This window comes from Scyliorhinus torazame, chromosome 7, assembly GCF_047496885.1.
Source record: "Scyliorhinus torazame isolate Kashiwa2021f chromosome 7, sScyTor2.1, whole genome shotgun sequence".
Lineage (NCBI taxonomy): Eukaryota > Metazoa > Chordata > Chondrichthyes > Carcharhiniformes > Scyliorhinidae > Scyliorhinus > Scyliorhinus torazame.
The window spans coordinates 304231645-304254350 of NC_092713.1; the positions used below are offsets into that span (position 1 = coordinate 304231645).

A 22706-nucleotide genomic window follows, 5' to 3' on the forward strand; every position below is an offset into this window, starting at 1 on the left:
CTGCATTAAGAATATTGCAGACCAAGCTGGGGAGTTCATTTCTGGAGCCATAGATTTTGAACTTGTATACATTTGTTGCAGCACACTTGGAATATGCACAGTTCTGGCCTCCATTATGGAACAGATTCAGATACACTGTCGATGGTGTAAAATATTTACAAGGCACGGTAGCACAGTGGTTAGCACTGTTGCTTCACAGCGCCAGGGTCCCCAGTCCGATTCCCGGCTTGGGTCACCGTCTGTGCGGAGTCTGCACGTTCTCCCCGTGTCAGCGTGTGTTTCCTCCGGGTGCTCCGGTTTCCTCCCACAAGTCCCAAAAGACGTGCTTGTTAGGTGAATTGGACATTCTGACTTCTCCCTCTGTGTACCCAAACAGGCGCCGGAATGTGGCGACTAGGGGATTTTCACAGTAACTTCATTGCAGCGTTCATGTAAGCCTACTTGCGAGGCTAATAAACATTATTATATCAGAACACCTTTCGGGAAGTAGGACAGGAAAGAGGAAGCTGAGGGTTGATAGAAGCTGATAGAAGTTTTTATGATTCTGATGCAGTTTGATAGGGATAAATATTGAGTGAATTAGAAGGTTTGAGGGAAAGGACAACTTGGGGTGTAATATATCCAAGTGTCAATCTTGTGACGACTACCAGATGATTTCTCATTTTCTGTGTCCTATTAGGTGACTATAGTGGAGAAGGCAGACAGCTCCAGTGTTCTACCCAGCCCTCTGTCGATCAGCACCAAGAACAAGATGACTTTTCTTTTCGCAAACCTAAAGGACAGGGATTTCTTGGTGCAGAAAATCTCAGACTTTCTCCAACGAACACCGTCCAGGAGAAGCTACAGCAAGGAAGAGCTGCGAAACCCCAAAAGCGCAGAGAGTGAGGTAACTCAGAATCTCTGTTCTTTTATTTCATGTTCTTGTCCATGTTTTCAAATCCCTTTGTGGCCTTGCCTCCTCCCCATCTGCTTGCACCTCCCTGGTTTTAATCACCCCACCTTTTGGTGTTTGACCCTGAGCTCTGGAATTCCCTCTCTAAACCTCTCCATCTCTTTAAGGCCCTCCTTAAAACCTACCTCTTTGACCAAACCTAATGGCCGGGATTCTCCGATCCCGCGCCGGGTTGGAAAATCGCCCGGGGGAAAATCGCGTCGCTCCGGCGACAGGCTGCCGATTCTCCGGTTGCCGGAGAATCGGCCGGCAATTGCGCCCACGGGCTGGCAATTCTCCGAGCCTCGACGGGCCGAGTGCCCGTGGGAGTTCGGGCTGCGGGGCCCATCCTGGTTGGGGGGGGGTGGCGGGGAGGATCCGACTCCAGGGGGGGGGGGGGATCCGACTCCAGGGGGGGGGGGGGCTCCACGGTGGCTAGGCCAGCGGTCGGGTCCTACCGATCGGCGTGCAGGCTAATTCCGGGGGGAGGCCTATGTTCCTCTATGCCGGGCCCCTGTAGGGCTCCGCCGTATTGCCCAGGGCCTGTGCGGAGACGGCAACCCACGCGCATGCGCGGACCCGCGCTAGCCATGGCACGCCAGCTTTTGAGCGCCGGAGCAGCAGACAGAACTCCGGTGCCGTACAACCCCCTAGGGAGGGGTGAATGCCTGAGCCTGGAGGCCCGCTGACGCCGGAATCGTTCGTGCTGGTTTTGACGCCAGCATCAACACTTGGCCTGGATTTCGGAGAACCCCGGCAATATCTCTTGATGTGGGTCAGTATCAAATGTTGTTCGGTAATCACTCCTTGGGACATTTTACTGTGTTCAATCTGCTGTATCAATAAAAATTGTTCATCTCCATTTAAAAAAAAAAATGCATTTTATTACAAACATGTATCAAAACAGGTTACAGCGAATAAGCACCCCGGGAAACATACTTCCCAATAATCAACAGTCCAAAGATGTGCAGGGTAGGTGGATTGGCCATGATAAATTGCCCTTAGTGTCCAAAATTGCCCTTGGTGTTGGGTGGAGGTGTTGACCTTGGGTAGGGTGCTCTTTCCAAGAGCCGTGCAGACTCAATGGGCCGAATGGCCTCCTTCTGCACTGTACATTCTATGATAATCTATGATTAATCTAGGACCAAGGTTCGGCACAACATCGTGGGCCGAAGGGCCTGTTCTGTGCTGTATTTTTCTATGTTCTATGTATACAGTTTGTACAGATTTTCCCCCTTTTTCACCCCCTCCCTCCCCGTGACGAACAACCCCTCTAACACAGTCACAAACATCCCCCACCTTTCCTCAAACCTCCCTGAAGAGCCCCTTAACTCATACTTTATATTCTCTAATCGCAGGAAGTCATACAGGTCACCCACCCAAGCCGCTACCCCCGGTGGCGATGCCGACCGCCACTCCAGCAAAATTCGCTGCCGTGCAATCAGAGAGACAAAGTCCTCAACATTGACCTTCCTCCTCTCCATGACCTCCGGCTTCTCTGAAACCCCAAATATCGCCACCAAAGGGTCCGGGTCCACCTCCTCCTCCACTATCCTGGCTGAGACCGCGATCACTCCCGCCCGGAATCTTCCCAATTTTCTGCAACCCCAGAACATGCGCGCGTGATTTGTTGGCCCCCGCCCACACCTGTCACACTCATCTGCTACCCCCTGACAGAACCCACTCATTCTCGCCCGAGTTGTTCATCTTCATGTCCATATTCTGCCCTCTCCCGGTACCTTGTACCATTCCTCGTGCAGCTTCTACCAAGTATCCATCAGCGTCGTCCTTTAACCAAGACTGGTCTTTATTTGTTCAAGTTCAATTTTTAGATTAAAATTCATTAGAAACTCCAAAAGCTAGGTGGAGGGAGGTGAGCCAGCAGGAACTGGAAAACATGGATTTGCATTTTAAATTTTGACTTTTCCTCTATGCTCCACACAAGACAAACTGAAGAGAAAGACCCCACACCCTCTATTACGAAGAGGAGAAGAATTCTCCTCTGGGCAATGTTTAATGTCTCAAATAGAACATAGAACATAGAATATGCAGTGCAGAAGGAGGCCATTCGGCCCATTGAGTCTGCACCGACCCACTTAAGCCCTCCCTTCCATCCTATCCCCGTAACCCAATAACCCCTCCTAATCCTTTTGGTTACTCAGGGCAATTTAGCATGGCCAATCCACCTAACATGCACGTCTTTGGACTGTGGGAGGAAACCGGAGCACCCGGAGGAAACCCACGCACACAAGGGGAGAACGTGCAGACTCCGCACAGACAGTGACCCAGCGGGGAATCGAACCTGGGACCCTGGCGCTGTGAAGCCACAGTGCTATCCACTTGTGCTACCGTGCTGCCCCCAAATACCATCTAAAGTAAATTATTAGAATAACTAAAAAAACAGAAAATGCTGAAAATACTCAGCAGATCTCGCAGCATCTGTGGAGAGAGGAAAACTGAGTAAAAGTTTCAGATTGATGACCTTTTGTCTCAATGCTGATCATAGGACTTTGCAGTATATAATTTATCAGTTGTGTTTATCTCCATTTTCCTTTTCTTACTTTCATTCTTTCTTCTTATTTCTTCCTTCAATTTGATTCTGAGACAACTCATGATGCATGACTGTAGAAAACCGCTTAGAGGGGGTGGAATTCTTTAAAGTACGTCCAGGAGAGTGTTTTGACTCAGCACGTAGAAAGTCCTACAAGAGAGGGGTGCTACTTGACCTAGTTCCAGGGAATGAAGCTGGGCAGGTGGTAAAAGTGTCAGTGGGGGGAGCATTTTGGCAATAATGATCATAACTCGGTAATCTTAACGGCAGTTATGGAAAAGGACAAAGATGGACCGGAAATAAAGGTTCTGAATTGGGGAAATCTGCGCTAGGGCGGCACGGTAGCACAGTGGTCAGCACTGTTGCTTCACAATGCCAGGGTCCAGGGTTCGATTCCTGCTTGGGTCTGCGTGGAGTCAGCACGTTCTCCCCGTGTCTACATGGGTTTCCTCCGGGTGCTCCGGTTTCCTCCCACAAGTCCCGAAAGACGTGCTGTTAGGTGAATTGGACATTCTGAATTCTCCCACTGTGTGCCCGAACAGGTGCTGGGATGTGACGACTAGGGGATTTTCACATAACTTCACTGCACTGTTAATGTAAGCCTAGTTGTGACAATAATAATGATTATTATTATTATTATTTTTATTAATCGCGAGTTCAGAAGTGCTGCGGAGGTTGCTCAGGGTTTCTGGTGAGCTTTGTGTGGGTTTGTCTTTCAGGTTCTCCCAGAGCAAAGTGAAGGGTCTTCACCCAGCTCCTCTACACCAAGCCCAGGGGTCGTCCTGGACAGCACAGAAGCTGCCCCCACCGCCACACAAGCGCTGATGACCATCTTCCGAAAAGAGCCACAGGAGGAACTCAGCTCAAAGATGGTATGACAAATTCAGAATGTCCAGGTAATGCTGCAACAGCCCATCCAGCCACAACAGGGCGGAATGGAGATGAAGAGTAATATGGCGTGGGTTACTAAAACCATAAAAGGAAAGAATTTCGAGTACTGGGGTTCATTTCTGGAGCGGATGAATTGGAAAGCAGGGAAGTTGTGTTAGATTTGTATTGAGCCTTGATAAGGCAAAACTTGGGGCCCTTTGTACACTCCTGGTCCCCATATTATCAAAGGATATAAAGGCACAGGACAGGATACAGAAATTATTTGGTATAATCTCTGGTATTCAATCATGCAGGATTGAATAGACTGAGGCTCCCACATGCAGTGAGACTAGGACTCGAGGTCACAAATATAGGAAAGCCAGGGTGGCACAGTGTTTAGCACCGCTGCCTCACGGCGCCGAGGACCCAGGTTCGGCCTTGACCTTGGGCCACTGTCCGTGTGGAGTTTGCACATTCTCCCCGTGTCAGCGTGGGGCTCACCCCCACAACCCAAAGATGTGCAGGGTAGGTGGATTGGTCACGCTAAATTGCCCCTTAATTGGAAAAAAAGGAATTGGATACTCTAAATGTTTTTTTTAAAAACAAAGTTAAGAACTCCCCAAATAAATGCAATAGAGAATTCAGGAGAACCTTCTTTACCCAGCAGAGCGCTGAAAATGTGGAACTGTAAGCGAGTGGTTAACAGCACAGACCCATTTAAATGGAAGCTGGGTAAACACATGAGGGTAAAACAAAGTGCTGGTGGGGGGGGGGGGGGGGGGGGGGGGGGGATGGGGGATGGGAGGACACTTGCGTAGACTATTACTTTTCTTTTTTATTTATTTTTTAATAAATTTAGAGTACCTAATTCATTTTATCCAATTCAGGGGCAATTTAGCGTGGCCAATCCACCTAGCCTGCACATCTTTGGGTTGTGGGGGCGAAACCCACGCAAACACGGGGAGAATGTGCAAACTCCACACGGACAGTGACCCAGGGCCGGGATCGAACCTGGGACCTCGGCGCCGTGAGGCAGCAGTGCTAACCACTGCGCCACCGTGCTGCCGTAGCTTAGAGTATAAATACCAACCTGAACCTGTTGGGGTAAATGCCGGTTCATGTTACATAAAATAAGATATAATTATTCCCTTAGGGTCTAGATCATGATGACCATGAGCAGCTGTTCCACCTTGTGCACAACTACATAACCAGAGGGCACGGCTTGAACTTGAAGGGAAATAAATTCAAAACCAATCTGTGGAAACGATATTTCAGTGAGCGAGTGGGCATTCCATGGACCAGGCCTCCTTGGGAGGCAGTGGAAGCTGATTATATTGATTTGTTCACATGTTAATTAGATGGATTAGAACATAGAACAGTACAGCACAGAACAGGCCCTTCGGCCCTCGATGTTGTGCCAAGCCTTGTCCGAAACCAAGATCACGCTACCCCACTCCCTGTCATTCTGGTGTGCTCCATGTGCCTATCCAATAACCGCTTGAAAGTTCCTAAAGTGTCCGACTCCACTATCACAGCAGGCAGTCCATTCCACACCCTAACCACTCTCTGAGTAAAGAACCTACCTCGGACATTCCTCCTATATCTCCCACCCTGAACCTTATAGTTATGCCCCCTTGTAACAGCTACATCCATCTTCAAGAAATATTTTTGTATACTGTCTATGAATAATTTGAGACATGAGGTCGGTGTAACGTGATTGGGAGGAATAGGTGACCTTGGGCCTGTGGATCCCATAGCTGTCCGTTACAGGGGGCTTTTCTCGCCCCATATCTGGATCTATTGTAGACAAGTTGATAAGAGATTGATTGCTAATGATTAGTCAGCAACTCTATCATCCTTGTATCATACGATTACTAAAATGGTACAAAGCAAAATCGCAATTCCTATGTTCCAAAGTTGATAGCAGGGACGAGAGGCGTTGTGGACACAGCAGAGAATCTGGGATTGTTCCCTTCGGAGCAGAGCCGGATAAGGAAGACTCGACGGTGATCAAAATCAAGAAGAGTAGAGGAATTGTTTCCAGTTGTGAAATGGTCAGTAACCGTTGGCAAAGGAAGCAAAACCAGGGAAATAGATAATTATTTGAAAAGAAACCATGTGCAGGGTTACGGGGAGGAGGCAGGGGAATGGCAACAGGTGAATTGCTCATTGAGGGAGCTGGTGCAGACATGGTGGGCCGAATGGCCTCCTTCTGCACTGCAACAGTTCTATGATTCTGTGAACAAAAGGACACAGATTGATGCTAATTGGCATAAAAAATCAGAGGCAGCACGAGGAGATATGATTTGGAATGCTCCCCCTAAAACCGTGTGTATTTGTATTTGAAGGAGGTGGCGGGGGAGGAAGCAAGATCTTCTTGAGATGGTGGGGAGTGGGGGTGGGCGGTGTGTGGGACACATGCCACGCCTCCATAGAGCGCAATTTTCCTGAACATTCTCCTGTGAAGAGTGAAGGATTAGTGATGCTCCTTATTGTTTCTGTTTTTGGGAAGGCCAAGGAGAAGATGAAGGAAGAATCCTGGAAAATTCACTTCTTTGAATTTGGCCGCGGGGTGTGTATGTATCGCACGCCAAAGACTCGGGATCTTGTGCTGAAGGGGATGCCGGAGTCGCTGAGGGGGGAACTCTGGCTGCTGTTTTCAGGTATTATTGAGAATTTGGGGCAAATTCCGGGTTGCCTGAATACTCGGTTGTGTCCTTTTTCAAAAAGCTGTAACAGAATGGGCTCTGAATGGAACAGGAATGAGGCTGTGCCTTATGTGAGTTCTTGGGCTAATGATGATTGTTTTGAACACCTTTAACTGTTTGTTCCTAATCTGCATTGTCATTTTGTGTGTATGTGTGTGGTACCTTAGCCAAATTAATAATGTGTGGAGTTTTTCCTCCCACCCCACTCGGTCATCTAACACCGTGTTCTTCAAACTTTTTTTCCGGGGACCCATTTTTACCAACCGGCCAACCTTCGCAATCCACGCCTGCCGACCTTCGCGACCCACGCCGGCCGACCTGCGCGACCCACGCCGGCCAACCTGCGCGACCCACACCGGCCGACCTGCGCGACCCACCATTTTCTCTTGCCTTGTTTGCTGCTGGCAAAAATGGTTTGGGGTCCCTTTGGCCCTCGTACACGCTCCTCCAATGGAACCTGTTGGACGAAGGTGAAGCCTTCTGGTGTCGGAAAGTATGGATTCTCCATCTGTCCAAAGTTCTGCATTTTTTTCTTGTTAAAATTTTATCAAATAAAACTCCCCCGAACTTGTAAAAACAAATAAAAAATAAAATGAATAAAATAAATGAAAAAAATAAAAATTAAATGAAAATAAATGAATAAAAAAAACCCGAACTTGTAAAACAAAGAGCTGCGACGTTTAAAAAAGTAGCGGCCGCACTGCGCATGCGTGCCGATGATCATGCCCGCGTGCACAGTGTGGCTGAATTTTGTTTACATGTTTGCGGCCATTTTGAAGGCCGCTTGCAGCCGGCGTTATTAAAAGCCGGTTGCTGCTCGGGGATTAGCGTGATCAGGAGCGCTGCGAAGGACCGCTCCGTGACCCTCCCGACACCCGCCCGCGACCCACCCACAGGCCGCGCCCCCGAGTTTGATAATCACTGATCTAACATGTTTTGGTTCCTGGAACCCGATTACATTTCTAACTGACTTGTTTTTTAATAAGGGGGCAGCAGAAAGTCCGTTGCCATCCTAATAACAATAGATTGGTTTTGACCTCTTTCGTGCAGCATGGTGGTCAGCACTGTTGCTTCATAACTCCAGGTTCTGTTCCCGGCTTGGGTCACTGTCTGTGCAGAGTCTGCACGTTCTCCCCGTGTCTGCGTGGGTTTCCTCCGGGTGCTCCGGTTTCCTCCCACAAGTCCCGAAAGATGTGCTGTAAGATGAATTGGACATTCTGAATTCTCCCTCTGTGTACCCGAACAGATGGCGTAATGTGGCGACTAGGGGATTTTTACAGTAACTTCATTGCAGTGTTAATGTAAGACTACTTGTGACAATAAAGATTTTTTTTAAAGCCTCCCCGTCCATTACAATGGGCAGCTTTCATCTTCGGATAAGATTTTATCCCAGACGAGACTCTATTTCTCTCTCGGGTGGATGTAAAAAGTCTGTTTGAAGAAGAACAAGGAAGCTTGCACTGCTGTCCTGGTCCAATATTTATCTCTTTGCCCTTTTTGGGAGCTCAATGTGCACAGATTGACTGCCATGCTTCCAATATTACAACGGTCATCACCCTTGGACCCTTGTATCAATGGATGGTGATGGACACACAGCAAACAATCCATTTCAGATGGGTTGGCTTCATTCAGTGCACCTTTGCTGTTGGCTGAAGAGGCCAATTCTTGAGAGACAGGTTCTGCCATGAGTGTTGCACATAAGAGTCATAGAATTTACAGTGCAGAAGGAGGCCATTTGCCCCATCGAGTCTGCACCGGCTCTTGGAAAGAGCACCCAACTTAAGCCCACACCTCCACCCTATCCCCGTAGCCCAGCAAACCCATCTAACCTAAGGGAAATTTAGCACGGCCAATCCACCTAACCTGCATATCTTTGGACTGTGGGAGGAAACCGGAGCACCCGGAGGAAACCCACGCAGACACGGGGAGAACGTGCAGACTCCGCACAGACAGTGACCCAAGCAGGAATCGAACCTGGGACCCTGGCGCTGTGAAGCCATAGTGCGAACCACTGTGCTACCGTGCGGCCCAACACTGCGTTGTGGTGGGTTGTTATTTCCAGCATTGGCATCTGTTGCCAATTGACTGTCGCCACTGATCATCGTGGGTGGTGCCCACCGGTCCATAGGAGGTGTCGGCATTTACCTCGGTCATCAGCTAGTGAGTGACAGGTACAATTATCAATGTTATAGCGGCTTCCCGTCACCCATCCAGGCATCCTTGAAGCAGAAGCTTTGGGGGTCCTACTGGTCACCTGACTCCAGCTATCGCACCATACAGAACATCCTGAGGTATCCATCCTCATGCCTGAGCCAATGAAACAGCCTCTTTTTGATGAGTGTTGATAAACCTGGGAGCTGTGTCTGCCTTTGAGAGGACCCCACATTACTACAACATGCTTCAAAGTAATTAATCGGTTGTAAAACAATTTGTGGGATCTGGAGACTGTGCAAGCCCACGTATAAATGCAACTCTGCCTTTTACTTTTAAAGGCCAAACATCTCTCTCCCTCCAACCAGAGTATCCGCCCTTCCTCACATCCTCCAATACCAAGAAATAAATTCATGGAGCGAGTGTTACCGTTGGGTAAGAGTAAACCCATCTCCCTTCATTTCATTTCTTCTTCTTTTGTCCCATTAGGGGCTCTGAATGAGATGGTGACGCACCCAGGGTATTACTCTGATCTGGTGCAGGAGTCTACAGGGAAGTATAACCTGGCCACCGAGGAGATTGAGAGGGACCTGCATCGCTCCATGCCTGAACACCCGGCCTTCCAGAACGAAATGGGCATTGCTGCCCTGCGGAGGGTGCTGACCGCCTACGCATTCCGCAACCCCAACATCGGGTACTGCCAGGTGATTAACCCCCCCCCCTCAACCAGCCCAGCAAGACAGGAAACTTCTCGGACGTTCGATGGTTCTCGTGTACCTGCTCTGTTCTGAGTTGCAACAACTTCCTGCCACTTCACACCAACTGGTGCAGTTTTGAAGAAACTAAGCTGCAGATACAGGGTCAATGTTTTGTGGTTAATGTTGAGGGAATTGTAGCAGCTTCTGCTCAAAGTGTTCAGTGAGTGTTGGCTGTTTTCAGTGCATTCCCTACGCTCAGGGATTATTGTGTACCTTGCTGATGTCCTCGAGGTGGGACGACATCACTCCGCGACACACACTCCCCGACACACACTCCCCGCCACACGCACACTGCCACACACTCCCCGCCACGCACTCCCCGACCCACACTCCCCGCCACACGAACACTGCCACACGCACCCCGCCAGACGCACCCCGCCACACGCTCCCCACCACACGCGCCCCGCCACACACTCCCCGCCACACACTCCCCGCCACACACACCCCGCCACACGCACACTGCCACACACTCCCCGACACACTCCCCGCCACACACTCCCCGCCACACGCACACTGCCACACACTCCCCGACACACTCCCCGCCACACAATCCCCGCCACACACTCCCCGCCACACACTCCCCGCCACACACTCCCCGCCACACGCACACTGCCACACACTCCCCGACACACTCCCCGCCACACATTCCCCGCCACACACTCCCCGCCACACACTCCCCGCCACACACTCCCCGACACACACTCCCCGCCACAGGCACCCCGCCAGACGCACACTGCCACACACTCCCCGACACACACTCCCCGACACACACTCCCCACCACAGGTGCCCCGACACACACTCCCCGCCACACACTCCCCGCCACACACTCCCCGACACACACTCCCCGCCACAGGCACCCCGCCAGACGCACACTGCCACACACTCCCCGACACACACTCCCCGACACACACTCCCCACCACAGGTGCCCCGACACACACTCCCCGACACACTCCCCGACACACACTCCCCACCACACACTCCCCGATACGCTCCCCGCCACACACTCCCCGCCACACACTCCCCGCCACTCGCTCCCCGACACACGCTCCCCGACACACGCTCCCCGACACACGCTCCCCGACACACACTCCCCGCCACACGCACCCCGCCACAGGCTCCCCGACACACGCTCCCCGACACACGCTCCCCGACACACGCTCCCCCGACACACGCTCCCCGACACACGCTCCCCGACACACGCTCCCCGACACACGCTCCCCGACACACGCTCCCCGCCACACACTCCCCGACACACACTCCCCGACACACACTCCCCGACACACACTCCCCGACACACACTCCCCGCCACACACTCCCCGCCACACACTCCCTGACACACGCTCCCCGGCACACGCACCCCGCCACACGCTCCCCGCCACACGCTCCCCGCCACACATTCCCCGCCACACGCTCCCCGACACACACTCCCCGCCACAGGCACCCCGCCACAGGCACCCCGCCACACGCTCCCCGCCACACGCTCCCCGCCACACGCACCCCACCACACGCGCCCCGCCATACACTCCCCGCCACACGCACCCCGCCACACGCGCCCCGCCACACGCACCCCGCCACACGCGCCCCGCCACTGGCACCCCGCCATACACTCCCCGCCACACACTCCCCGACACACACTCCCCGCCACACGCGCCCCGCCACAGGCTCCCCGCCACACACTCCCCGCCACACGCACCCCGCCACACGCGCCCCGCCACACGCGCCCCGCCACACGCGCCCCGCCACACGCACCCCGCCACAGGCACCCCGCCATACACTCCCTGCCACACACTCCCCGACACACACTCCCCGCCACACGCGCCCCGCCACAGGCTCCCCGCCACACACTCCCTGCCACACACTCCCCGACACACACTCCCCGCCACACGCGCCCCGCCACACGCACCCCGCCACAGGCACCCCGCCATACACTCCCTGCCACACACTCCCCGACACACACTCCCCGCCACACGCGCCCCGCCACAGGCTCCCCGCCACACACTCCCCGCCACACACTCCCCGCCACATGCACACTGCCACACACTCCCCGACACACTCCCCACCACAGGTGCCCCGACACACACCCTGCCACACGCGCCCCGCCACACACTCCCCACCACAGGTGCCCCGACACACACCCTGCCACACACTCCCCGCCACACACTCCCCGCCACACACTCCCCGCCAGACACTCCCCGCCACACACTCCCCGCCACACACTCCCCGCCACACACTCCCCGCCACACGCACCCCGCCACACGCACCCCGCCACACGCGCACTGCCACACGCACCCTGCCACAAGCACCCCGACACACACTCCCCGACACACACTCCCCGCCACACACTCCCCGACACACTCTCCCCGCCACACGCACACTGCCACACGCACCCTGCCACACGCACCCCGCCGCACACTCCCCGCCCCCGACACACACTCCCCAACACACACGCACCCCTTCACACGTGCCCCGACACACGCACCCCGACATACGCACCCCGCTGTACGCACCCGCCACATGCACCCCACCACACACTCCCTGCCACACGCACCCCACTGCACGCACCCCGCCACAAACTCCCCGCCACACGCACCCCGCCACACGCACCCCGCCACAAACTCCCCGACACACGCACCCCGCCACACACACCCCGCCACACGCACCCCGCCACACGCACCCCGCCACACGCACCCCGCCACACGCACCCCGCCACACGCACCCCGCCACACGCACCCCGCCACACGCACCCCGACACACACTCACCACTCCACACGCACCCCGCCACAAACTCCCCGACACACGCACCCCTCCTTACGCACCCCAACACTCACACCCACCCCAACACTCGCATGCACCCCAACACTCGCACACACACGCACCCCAACATACATGCGCAATCACACAGCATATCTCCTCTCAATCCCACTGCCCTGATCCCAGGGACTTTGAGGCAATTTGTGATGCCACACCAGCTGCTCAGCTGAGATCAGCGAACACTGGGATAACCTGGCACTATCCTGTGTCATGTGCTTCAGTAACTCCGTCCTTTAAACAGCTGAGCCACCCCCCCCCCGCCCCCCCTCATTGCTTTTATTGCAGGATGACCATTCCCACTTCCTGCACGTTCCTCTGATGGACCAGATTCTGACCTCTGTCTCCTCGTTCTTTGCAGGCCATGAATATTGTCACCTCAGTCCTGTTGCTGTACTGTAATGAGGAAGAGGCTTTCTGGCTCCTGATTGCGCTCTGCGAGCGGATGCTGCCTGATTATTACAACACCAGGGTAGTTGGTGAGTTGAATCAGTATTTTACCTTCAGTTCTGGCCAATGCACCTCGGGCCTTGGAGAGAGGCGACTGGGGAAAGAAGGGTTACATTATGGGGCAGGTTTAGCTCAGTGGGCTAGACAGCTGGTTTGTGGTGCAGAGCGAGGCCAGCAGCGCGGGTTCAATTCCCGTACTGGCTGAGGTTATTCATGAAGGCTCCGCCTTCTCCACCTTGCCCCTTGCCTGAGGTGTGGTGACCCTCAGGTTAAATCACCATCAGTCACCTCTCCCCCTCAAAGGGGAAAGCAGCCTATGGTCATCTGGGACTATGGAGACTTTACCTTTAGGTTGTACAGGCTAAGCTGGTATTCCCTCAAGTATAGAATATTGATCTAATTGAGCTGTTCCGAATGATGAACAGAGTTGATCGGCTAGATACTGATAAACTATTTCCTCTGGTGGAGGAAATCCAGAGCAAGCTTAAGATTATAGATAGATCATTCAGATGATAACAGGAAGCCTTAACTTGCACACAGAGGGGAAAAACTCTCTCACAAACCTCTGAGTCCAGGGAACCCATTGAACCTTTCCATGGCAATGGATAGATTATTGTACAGTAAGGGTTAATGACTGCAGAACCACAGTAGGTAAATGGAGTCAATATGCAAATCAGTCATGATCTAATTTAATGGTGGAGCCTGCAACACAGGAACGGGAAGAGTTCAATTTATTCCAAAATTGCTCAAATTGTTCGTTATTAAAAGTGATTTCTCGCAAAGATGTGCTGGCCTTGGAAAGGGTCCAGAGGAGGTTCACAAGAATGATCCTTGGAATGAAGAGCTTGTCGTTTGAGGAACGGTTGAGGATTCTGGCTCCGTACTCGTTGGAGTTTAGAAGGATGAGGGGGATCTTACTGAAACTTATAAGATACTGCGAGGCCTGGATAGAGTGGATATGGAGAGGATGTTTCCACTTGTAGGAAAAACTAGAAGCAGAGGACACCATCTCAGACTAAAGGGACGACCTTTTAAAACAGAGACGAGGAGGAATTTCTTCAGCCAGAGGATGGTGAATCTGTGGAACCCTTCGCCGCAGAAGGTCGTGGAGACCAAATCACTGAGTGTTTAAGACAGAGATAGATAGGTTCTTGATTAATAAGGGGATCAGGGGTTATGGGGAGAAGGCAGGAGAATGGGGTTGAGAAAAATATCAGCCATGATTGAATGGCGGAGCAGACTCGATGGGCCAAATGGCCTAATTCTGCTCCTATGTCTCGTGGCCTTGTGGCAAGGGATAAGCATGGCTGTATTACAAAATGAAAGCCGTTTTGTAAACTTAAAGTGCATTTGTGGAGTTTTGTAAGTTCAGCCAAGTCACTATTTTTTCCTTTGTAAAAACTTTTCCCAGTTAAGGGCAATTTAGTGTGGCCAGTCCACCTACCCTGCACGTATTTTGCGTTGTGGGGGTGAGAGCCAAACAGAGATGGGAAGAATGTGCAAACTCCAAATAGACAGTTCGATCCTGGCCCCGGGTCCTCAGTGCTCTGAGGCAGCAGTGCTAACCACTCTGCCTCCGTGCCGCCCAATTAGTTGACTATTCTAATCGATTAAACAACTTGAGCTTGTGCCTGGGGATGAGGGGGTTTGATTCTATCCATGTGGCACATAAAGGTTTAGACGGTTATGTTTATCAAGCGAGATGACCTAGGATGGAAGGAGGCGCGTGTGGAGTGTAAACGCTGGCACGTACCTCATAGTGTGGATGCTGGGAATCAGAAAATGCAGGAAATCCTCAGCAGGTCAGGCATCATCTGTGGCGAGAAAGAGGATTCAATCCTCTCAGGTCAATGATCCTTCATCGGAACTGGGAAAAGGTAGAGATATAATGAAATGAATACTTCGCATCCTTTTTATACCAAGGAGGTAGATACCATCCAGGCCATGGTGTCAGGCGAGGAAATCCTGGCACTAGAAACTTGATAAGGAGGAAGTGTTGAATAGATTGTTGGTACCTAAAGGTGATCAAGCACTGGGACGGGATGAGATGCATCCAACGATATTGAAGGAAGTGAGGATTGGACAATGGCAGACATGATGCACTTGTTCAAAACGGTTGTGTGGATAAGCCCAGCAATTACAGACAGGCCAGTCAGTTTAACTTTAGTGGTGAAGAAGCCTCCAGAAACAATTACTTGGGATAATAATCACATGGAAAATTGTTGGCTGATTAGGAAGAGCAAACATGAATTTCCTTTTTTTAAAGTATTTTTATTCAACTTTTGACATTATAAAACTTAACACACATAACATTACAAAACAAAAGAGAACAAAGTCCTGAGCGAGAGTGTTTAGTTTCCTGTCACTCTCAGTGCCGAGAAACATTTGGTTATTCAACGCGACTCGGTTTGAATAAGGGGCCTGAATGGGGAATACGTGACGAGGCCGCACATAGCCCCGTTTTGTACAGTGGGGAGCTGCACCCCAGTGCCCAGGTGGCACTGCCAAGGTGCCTGGCTGGCACCAGCAGTGCCAGGGCACCACCCTGCCCAAAGGTTTGTGGGGTCGAGTACGAAGCGGCACTCGCCCGAGGTCTCTGAGGCGAAAGGATTGGATCCCAAAGCCTCGGGTACTTCAGGAATCTGCACGTTAGAGTGAGGCTTACTGTCTCGCTCTAATATGCAGATCTGCCAAAATGTGATCCCACCCATTGCGGACGGGATTCACCTCACAACGTCTCACGGTCTTGCGTTGAATCTCGCGAGGCGTTGCGAGCCGGGTAGATCCCGGGAGCGGGATCTCCCGGCTTTCACAGGCCACGCTGCGCCGCGGCAAACTTCTTTTCTGGCGCAGCGTGGCCGGAGGATTGCAATATAAACCTCAGCTGGAGTATTGTGTACAGCCTGGCCATTCCACCATAGGAAGTGAACACATTGCAGAGAGCGCAGAAGAGGTTTGCAAAAATGGTCTCTTGTCTGCCTGTGTCCCACCCCCACAACCCAAGGTGTGCAGGGTAGGTGGATTTGCCACGCTAAATTTCTCCTTAATTGGGAATTTAAAAAAATATATACAAGAATGGTTCCAGAAACTTCAGTCAGAGGATAGATTGGAGAGGTTGGAACTGTTCTCCTTGGAGAGAAGAAGGCTGAGAGGAGATTCGGTAGCGATGTTCAAAGCCGTGAGGCTGATGGACATAGTAGATCAGGAAAAATGTCTCCCTCGTAAAAGGATCAAGAACAGGAGGGCACAGATTGAAGGTGATTTGCAAAAGAAGCAATTGTGATGTGAGAAAGCACTTCTTCACACAACGAGTGGTTCGGGTCTGGAGTGATCAGTGCGGTGGAGGCGGGTTCAGTCGAGGCATTCAAGAGGGCATTAGATGATTATTTGGACAGAAACAATGTGCCGGGGTGCAGGGGGATAGGCGGGAGAATGGCACTGAGTCACGATGCTCGTTTGGAGAGCCGGGGCAGATGCGATGGGCCGAATGGCCGCCTCCTGCACCTTAATGATTATGTGTATTGGTTTTGAGTAAGGGGCAGGCGTGACGAGGACAACAGGAAGGTTTATGAGCTGGTGGAAGGCGGGGGAAAGGGAATGGTGATGGGGAAAGAATTCAATCAAAGAAACATTTTAAAAATGTGCTCAGAGCAGGTGGGCTGCTGATTTGAAGCAAAAATAAGAGAAAAACCAAAACAAACAAAGCAAAGGAAACAAAATGGATACCAAATGGTGTGTAATTGTTGAACTCAATGTAGAGCCCAGAAGGCTATAAAGGGAATGGCCATATTGCACTGAATTGTCTCAGTACATTCAATGGCCTTCTTTTATTGTAGATACACCACATTCAAATATCTTTAATTTATGACGGTTTTGAGTTGTTTGCCTCTGGTTTGGATCTTGGGTCTGCAGGCGTTGAGTTGTTGAGGGTTTGCAAGACTGAAATCCATGGTCTTTTGGATATTAATTGATATGGGGATAGTGGAGTGGAAGCAACCATGATCTTATGGAATGGTGGAGCATGTTAAATAGGTAAATGTCCATTTAGCAAATTAGCAGCAGGAGACATTCTGATGTTTTCCAACAGTTCACTGTGATATTGTAGTTCAGTACAAACACTGGTTTCCATTCGATCCTTCTGTGCCCTGTCCGAGAGCCTCCCTGATTGGGGAAAAAACCCGGCTCTTAAATACAGGCTTCAGTCAGCATAACCCGCACTTCATTCTCTCTGAAGCAAGACCCGCTTTCCTCTTAAAGGAGCGGCATTGCTAACATTGTCAGACCAGCCTCAAAGGCCCAAATAGTCTACTCCAGCTTTTATTCCTTATGTTCTATTTCTAGACCCCCGCTTGCATGTTTCCACTGTTCTTGACTGAGTGGCGACTTGAAACGCTGGCGGGCCCTGCGTTTTGAAGCTTTTTCTTCTTGGCAAATTAAGCGCCATGTCAATTGCTGCCAAACTGGTGGAAGCGCGGGTGAAAGAGGGGACGTGGGGAATGAGACCAGGCAGCAAGAACATAAACAGTGCAGAAGGAGGCCATTCGGCCCATCGAGTCTGCACCGACCCACTTTGGCCCTCACTTCCACCCTATCCCCGTAACCCAATAACCCCTCCTAACATTTTTGGACACTAAGGGGCAATTTATCACGGCCAATCCACCTAACCTGCACGTCTTTGGACTGTGGGCGCAAACCGGAGCAGGGAGGAAACCCACGCAGACACGGGGAGGACGTGCGGGGAATCGAACCTAGGACCCAGGCGCTGTAAAGCCACAGTGCTACCGTGATGCCCATTCCCCGCTGGGTCACTGTCTGTGCGGAGTCTGCCCGTGTCTGCGTGGGTTTCCTCCAGGTGCCCCAGTTTCCTCCCACGGTCCAAAGACGTGCAGGTTCGGTGGATTGGACATGCTAAATTGCCCTTAGTGTCCAAAAAAAAGGTTCGATGGGGTTATTGGGTTACGGGGATAGGGTGGAGGTGTGGGCTTAAGTGGGCCGGTGCAGACTCGATGGGCCGAATGGCCTCCTTCTGCACTGTAAACAAAAAAAAGAGGAAGTTGCTTCTTTCTGCTAGAGTTGCCTCAGTGATTTGGGAGTCAAGTGGGAAGAACAGCGGAATTCTGGCACGTGACAGATCCTCCACATCAACTTCTTCAGAGAATTTTAAAGTACAGACCCTGTGACTGCTTTGATAGAGCTACACCTTAGCCCCAATCCACTGCTCTGTCCACACAGCCCTGTATATTTCTCCTTTCCGGGTATCTGCGCAATTCCCCTGTGAAACCCCTCTTGAATCTGTTTCCAGTGCCCTTTCAGCCAACACATTCTGGACCCCAACACCAAATCTGGCAGCAATAAGATCGTAAGAAATGGGAGCAGCAGTTGGCCATTTAGCCTCTTGAGTCTGTTCCATCAATCACCAAGATCGTAGCTAATCTGATTATGGCCTTAACTCACTTTTCTGCCAGCCCCTCATAACTCTCCACAACTTGTCGATCAAAAATCTGTCTAATTATATTCAATGGCCCAGCCTTCACTGTTCTGTGGGGAAGGAAGTTCTGAAGACGAGCCATCCTCTGATGGAAGAGATTCCTCCTCCGCTTCTGTCTGAAATGGCAGTTTTTAAACTGCCCCCCAGTCCTAGATACCCGCACCTGGAGGTAACATCCCCTCAGCATCTACCCTATGAAACTCCCTCTGAAACTTATGTTTCAATAAGATCACTCACGCTCTTCTAAACTCCTAAACTAAAAATAAGTCCAACTCATTCAACCTGTCCTTAAAAAGATAACCCATTCGCACCAGAAATCGGCCAACTTTCTCTGAACTGTTTCCAAAGCAAATATATCCCTTCTCAAGTAGGGAGACCAAACAGGACTCTACGTATGATCTTACCAATGGCCTGTACAGATTTAGCAAGGCTTAAACTCCAACCCCCTTGTAAAAAGGCCAATGTTCCATTTACCTTCCCAATTAATTGCTGAACCTGCTGTTGACTTTTTGAGATTCATGTGCTAGGACACCCAGGTCCCTCTGCACAGTAGAATTCTGCAGTGTCTCTTCATTTAAATAGTATAGAACATAGAACATTACAGCGCAGTACAGGCCCTTCGGCCCTCAATGTTGCGCCGACCTCTGAAACCAATCTAAAGCCCATCTACACTATTCCCTTATCGTCCCTATGTCTATCCAATGACCACTTGAATGCCCTTAGTGTTGACGAGTCCACTACTGTTGCAGGCAGGGCATTCCACGCCCTTACTACTCTCTGAGTAAAGAACCTACCTCTGACATCTATATCTATCTCCCCTCAATTTAAAGCTATGTCCCCTCGTGCTAGACATCACCATCTGAGGAAAAAGGCTCTCACTGTTCACCCTATCCAATCCTCTGATCATTTTGTATGCCTCAATTAAGTCAGCTCTTAACCTTCTTCTCTCTAACAAAAACAGCCTCAAGTCCCTCAGCCTTTCCTCATAAGGGGCAAAATTCTCCGGTATCGGCGCGATGTCTGCCGACCGGTGCCAAAAACGGCGCAAATCAGTCGGGCATTGCACCGCCCCAAAGGTGCGGAATCCTCCGCCCCTTGACCGGCCGAGCCCTAACCTTGAGGGGCTAGGCCCGCGCCGGACTGATTTCCGCCCCGCCAGCTGGCGGAAGTGCCCCGCCAGCTGGCGCGGAAATTACATTGCAGGGCGGCGCATGCGCGGGAGCGTTAGCGGCCGCTCACGGCATCCCCGCGCATGCGCTGTGGAGGGAGTCTCTTCCACCTCCGCCATGGTGGAGACCGTGGCGAAGGCGGAATGAAAAGAGTGCCCCCACGGCACAGGCCCGCCCGTGGATCGATGGGCCCCGATCGCGGGCCAGGCCACCGTGGGGGCACCCCCCAGGGCCAGATCGCCCCGCGCCCCCCCAGGACCCCGGAGCTCGCCCGCGCCGCCTTGTCCCGCCGGTAAGGTAGGTGGTTTAATTCACGCCGGCGGGACAGGCAATCTAGCAGTGGGACCTCGGCCCATCCAGGCCGGAGAATCGCGGGGGGGTGTGGGGGGGGCCCGCCAACCGGCGCGGCGCGATTCCCGCCCCCGCCGAATCTCCGGTGCCGGAGAATTCGGCAACGGCGGGGGCGGGATTCACGCCAGCCCCCGGCGATTCTCCGACCCGGCGGGGGGTCGGAGAATCTCACCCAAGATCTTCCCTCCATACCAGGCAACATTCTGGTAAATCTCCTCTGCACCCTTTCCAATGCTTCCACATCCTTCCTATAATGTGGCGACCAGAATTGCACGCAATACTCCAAATGCGGCCGCACCAGAGTTTTGTACAGCTGCAACATGACCTCATGGCTCCGAAACTCAATCCCTCTACCAATAAAAGCTAACACACCGTACGCTTTCTTAATAACCCTCTCAACCTGGGTGGCAACTTTCAGGGATCTATGTACATGGACACCGAGATCTCTCTGCTCATCCACACTGCCAAGAATCTTACCATTAGCCCAGTACTCTGCCTTCCTGTTATTCCTTCCAAAATGAATCACCTCACACTTTTCTGCATTAAACTCCATTTGCCACCTCTCAGCCCAGCGCTGCAACTTATCTATGTTCCTCTGTAACTTGTAACATCCTTCCGCACTGTCCACAACTCCACCGACTTTAGTGTCATCTGCAAATTTACTCACCCATCCTTCTACGCCCTCCTCCAGGTCATTTATGAAAATGACAAACAGCAGTGGCCCCAAAACAGATCCTTCTGGTACACCACTAGTAACTGGACTCCAGTCTGAACATTTCCCATCAACCACTACCCTTCGTCTTCTTCCAGCTAGCCAATTTCTGATCCAAACTGCTAAGTCACCCTGAATCCCATGCCTCCGTATTTTCTGCAGTAGCCTACTATGGGGAACCTTATCAAATGCTTTACTGAAATCCATATACACCACATCAACTGCTTTACCCTCATCCACCTGTTTGGTCACCTTCTCAAAGAACTCAATAAGGTTTGTGAGGCACGACCTACCCTTCACAAAACCATGTTGACTATCTCTAATCAAATTATTCCTTTCCAGATGATTTGCCCTTCGTGTTGGGTGGGGTTACTAGGTTATGGGGATAGGGTGGAGGTGTTGACCTTGGGTAGGGTGCTCTTTCCAAGAGCCGGTGCAGACTCGATGGGCCGAATGGCCTCCTTCTGCACTGTAATTTCTATGAAAACTTCTATGATTATACATCCTATCTCTTATAAACCTTTCCAAGATTTTGCCCACAACATAAGTAAGGCTCACTGGTCTATCGTTACCGGGGTTGTCTCTACTCCCCTTCTTGAAAAAGGGGACAACATTTGCTGTCCTCCAGTCTTCTGGCACTATTCCTGTAGACAAAGATGACTTAAAGATCAAAGTCAAAGGCTCAGCAATCTCCTCCCTAGCTTCCCAGAGAATCCTAGGATAAATCCCATCCGGCCCAGGGGACTTATCTATTTTTACACTTTCCAGAATTGCTAACACCTCCTCCTTTTGAACCTCAAGCCCTTCTAGTCTAGTAGCCTGAATCTCAGTATTCTCCTTGACAACATTGTCTTTTTCCTGTGTGAATACTGACGAAAAATATTCATTTAACACCTCTCCTATCTCCTCGGACTCCACGCACAACTTCCCACTATTGTCTTTGACTGGCCCTATTCTTACCCGAGTCATTCTTTTATTCCTGACATATCTATAGAAAACTTTAGGGTTATCCTTGATCCTACTTTCCAAAGACTTCTCATGTCCCCTCCTGGCTCTTCTTAGCTCTCTCTTTAGGTCCTTCCTAGCTAACTTGTAACTCTCAAGTGCCCTAACTGAACCTTCATGTCTCATCTTTACATAAGCCTCCTTCTTCCTCTTGACAAGTGTTTTGACTGCTTTAGTAAACCACGGTTCCCTTGCTCGACCACTTCCTCCCTGCCTGACAGGTACATACTTATCAAGGACACGCAGTAGCTGTTCCTTGAACAAGCTCCACATTTCCATTGTGCCCATCCCCTGCAGTTTTCCTCTCCATCCGATCCTTCCTAAGTCTTGCCTCATCGCATCATAATTGCCTTTCCCCCAGATATAACTCTTGCCCTGCGGTATATACCTATCCCTTTCCATCACTAAAGTACATGTAATCGAATTGTGGTCACTATCACCAAAGTGCTCACCTACCTCCAAATCTAACACCTGGCCTGGTTCATTACCCAGTACCAAATCCAATATGGTCTCGCCTCTCGTTGGCCTATCTACATACTGTGTCAGTATGGTTTTGCCAATGTGGAAAACTTCACATTCCCGAGCCCGGATGGGATCCCTGGTCGTGCACTCAGAGCCTGCGCGAACCAGCTGACAAAGGTGTTCGCGGACATCTTTAACCTGTCCCTACTCCACTCCGAGGTCCCCACCTGCTTCAAGAAGACCACCATCATACCGGTACCAAAGAAGAACCAGGCAACGTGCCTCAATGA

General features: G+C 51.4%; 1 protein-coding gene across 2 annotated transcripts in view; it reads left to right on the forward strand.

Annotated features, from left to right (window-relative positions):
- The window catches only part of LOC140427143 (TBC1 domain family member 9B-like), a 95764-nt gene that overhangs the window by 26553 nt on the left and 46505 nt on the right, over positions 1–22706 (forward strand). For both annotated transcript variants that reach the window (XM_072512687.1, XM_072512688.1), the window contains exons 7-11: positions 680–886; positions 4202–4354; positions 6865–7015; positions 9701–9915; positions 13141–13258. In XM_072512687.1, the coding sequence (XP_072368788.1) occupies positions 680–886; positions 4202–4354; positions 6865–7015; positions 9701–9915; positions 13141–13258 (844 nt within the window). The remainder of the gene's footprint in view (positions 1–679; positions 887–4201; positions 4355–6864; positions 7016–9700; positions 9916–13140; positions 13259–22706) is intronic.